General features: G+C 42.0%; 1 protein-coding gene across 1 annotated transcript in view; it reads left to right on the forward strand.

Moving 5' to 3' along the window:
• LOC107109475 (metabotropic glutamate receptor 8-like) overlaps positions 1 to 2,795 on the forward strand; it is a 331,492-nt gene extending 328,697 nt beyond the window's left edge. The window contains exon 6 of the mRNA XM_015410111.1: positions 2,706 to 2,795. Within this exon, the coding sequence (XP_015265597.1) occupies positions 2,706 to 2,795 (90 nt within the window). The remainder of the gene's footprint in view (positions 1 to 2,705) is intronic.
• The last annotated feature ends 201 nt before the right edge of the window (positions 2,796 to 2,996 follow it).

Below are 2,996 nucleotides of genomic sequence, written 5' to 3' on the forward strand. Positions count from 1 at the left end.
AGCTCTTCCGCCAGGCTTTTGAGTAGGACCCCCCCCCGCCACTACCACCACCGTGCGACTGCAGAGCAGTTCCGCCGCGTCAGGCTGACTGGCCAGATGAAACATCGGGGCCCATGGCATCCCCCCCTTTTTTGACCCCATTGGGATATGCAATAGGGAGTAAGTATTGTAGTCATTTATGTATCCTGTGAGATGTGCATTTTTGCCTATACTGTTTTAACTGTTGACTTTTACTGCACTTGTGCCTTAATTGTTTTAACTTGTATTTTTATCGCACTTTTGTGCCTGTGTAAGCCGCCCTGAGCCCGCGTGCGAGGAGGGCGGGGTAGAAATGAAATGAAATAAATAAATAAATAAATAAATACACTTACTACTGTGTTGGACCTTATGGTGAAAATCTCAATATGGTCAGGGAGTCACCTGACACAAAGGCAGGAAGGGCTTGTATCTATTGAAGTTGTGTGCAGCAGCAGCAGCTTGTGGTGGATGACTGGGAGGATTCCTGCTTCTTTCATAGAAGGAGTGGAGTAGGATTGCCAGGTCTGGGTTGGGAAATGTCTGCAGATTTTGGGTTGATGCCTAGGAGGTGGGTTGGGGGGGGGACACTTCAGGGTATAATGCCATCAAGTCCATTCTACAAAGCAGCCGTTTTCTCCAGGGCAACTGATCTTGGAGATTTATTGTAATAGTGGGAGATATCCAGATGCCACCTGGATGCTGGCAACCCTAGGGTGGGGACTTAATCTTAATAAAGAGTATCAGGAAAAATGATGTCATATCCCCAATTCCTGACACTGCTGGTTTATAGAAGAGAGAATGTCTATTAGGGATAGGCATGAACCAGCTGACAAAAAAGTTCACCACAAATTTTGGCTGGTTCATGGTTCACAAAGCAATGTTCATGAACTGAAGAACCGCCATGAACTTTCACAAATTTTGATGCAGTCCGTGGCAGTTTGTGAAGTCTTCATGAAAACCAACTGAGTGGGAGAGAGCTCCCTGCTGCTCAGTTGTTTCAGTTAAATGGAGATCCATTTTCTTGCTGCAGTGTGCTCCCCACAGCTTTTTGCGGGGAGTGGAAAGCAGGGGTTTAAATGGCTTCCAGCCATTTAACCCAAACATCTGAGTGGTGGGGCTGCCACTCAGCTCTTTGGTTTAAATGGCTCCCTTCTTTCTGCTCCCCTCAAAAAGCCATGAAAAGCAGAAAGAATGGGGCCATTTAAACCACTGCTTTCTGCTCCCTGTAGCTTTTTGCGGGGAGCAGAAAGCAGGGGTTTAAACTTTAAATCGCTCAGAAACTGATACGAACTGGGCCAGTTCATGAACCAACCTCCCAGTTCATGTGGGTTTATGGTTCGATTTGTGGTTCAGCCACAAACCAAACTGAACTGCAAAAGTGCCGTTTGTGCCCATCCCTAATGTCTATGTGTACAGTTTTTCTTATCCTTGCCTGACAGACAAGCTGCGTATTTCCTCTGTTACAAAATTAAGTAAAAAGCGTTTTCCTGCTTTGCTTCATGTATCCCTTCTTTTGATATTGGTGGAGGCTGAAACAAGTTGTTTGAGTTTTCTATGTGTCACAGGTTTAATGAGTGAACCTGCTAGAGGAAAGCTGTATTCCTGAACTCTTTAAACCGTGACCCTTCACAAATACACACTTCCTTATCTTGACTTCAGCCCTGAACCATCTCCACAGTTTTAAAACATAGCTCCAGTGCCTGTGTTTTGAGGCTTTGATCCACGTCCTGTAAAGTGCCATGGGCAGGAGAATTTTTAAAAGTCAAAATTTCTCCACTCTGGAGCTCTCCTAACTTCCCTCCCCCCCCCCAGTAATTGAGCTGTCTTGACTGAAAGACAGGCACTCAGAATTCTCTTGGCTTTTTCAAATGCCATCCCGTAGCTATTAGATGGCCTTAACTTTCTTCCCCTTCTGCCAAAATAATTATTTGTGGAAACTTTTAGAGCTTCTGATACGTTGATAGGCAAGCTGCTCTAAAGCCTCTCTTTTAAACTCGGGAGCTATTATAGTACCAGAACAGCATACAGCAAATGCTCCTTCTTGCTAACAGTTGTGACCCTTGGGTCTCGAATTACTTTCACAATATGACAGTGGCAGCACTCTAGTCTTGAGGAAGGATGATGTAATTAGAGAAAGCACAGAGCAGGGGGAAGAATCAGGTCTAACAGCTTGATTCAATATGGGTTTACCTGGAATAAATTCAGGATAGGTGTGCTTGGGGTGGTGTCCTGCAACATCTGGATTCTGTCCCTGGCTTTGACTCATGTGGCCTCAGGGAACTTTTCAATACATGTTTAAACTGGGCTGAAACTGCTTTAGTCCTCCTTGAGTCTTCTAGACCATCCTGCGAATGCTTTTACAATAAACATCAAAAACCTTTAATTATCTTGTGCTCTACTTACATTATAATTATTATTAAATTAATGCTTGGTCATTATCCTGATAAAAGGAAATACATATTTGTAATGTGAGCCTACTGGTCAAGATAGGTTCTGGTCAAGATTTATACTATAAATCGGATAGGATTCATTTCATGTCTGAAAATGCTCCAAGGCTATCAAAAAGGCATTTACTGCAGATCATTATTCCTTACACACTGTTGCAGTGTATAAGGTTCCTTGGCTCAGACTGAGAGCAACAGAAATTTGACTGGTTTTTCTGTTTCTGTTTTTAATTTTTAAAAAAGAAAAAATGCAAATATTTAGCTTACAGAATTTCTACAGTGGTTAAGCTCTTAAAAACCTATGAAAATCTACAAGATTCATCCATCTATTGATCCATATCTATATATCTTTCAAGAGATCCCTTCTACAATGTTATCTATGTAACAAATTGCTTACTTAAATGCAGAACAGTATAAAAATCAATAATCCATATTTTTGCTGCATACAATCTGAGGGTTTACCAACATTTATGAAAGGTAGGTTTCAATTGTCTGCCATTTCAAAAATGTACAAGGTCTGTCAATTTTAAAACT

The sequence above is a fragment of the Gekko japonicus genome, unplaced genomic scaffold (genome assembly GCF_001447785.1).
Source record: "Gekko japonicus isolate JY-2015 unplaced genomic scaffold, Gekko_japonicus_V1.1 scaffold481, whole genome shotgun sequence".
In the NCBI taxonomy this organism is placed as follows: domain Eukaryota; kingdom Metazoa; phylum Chordata; class Lepidosauria; order Squamata; family Gekkonidae; genus Gekko; species Gekko japonicus.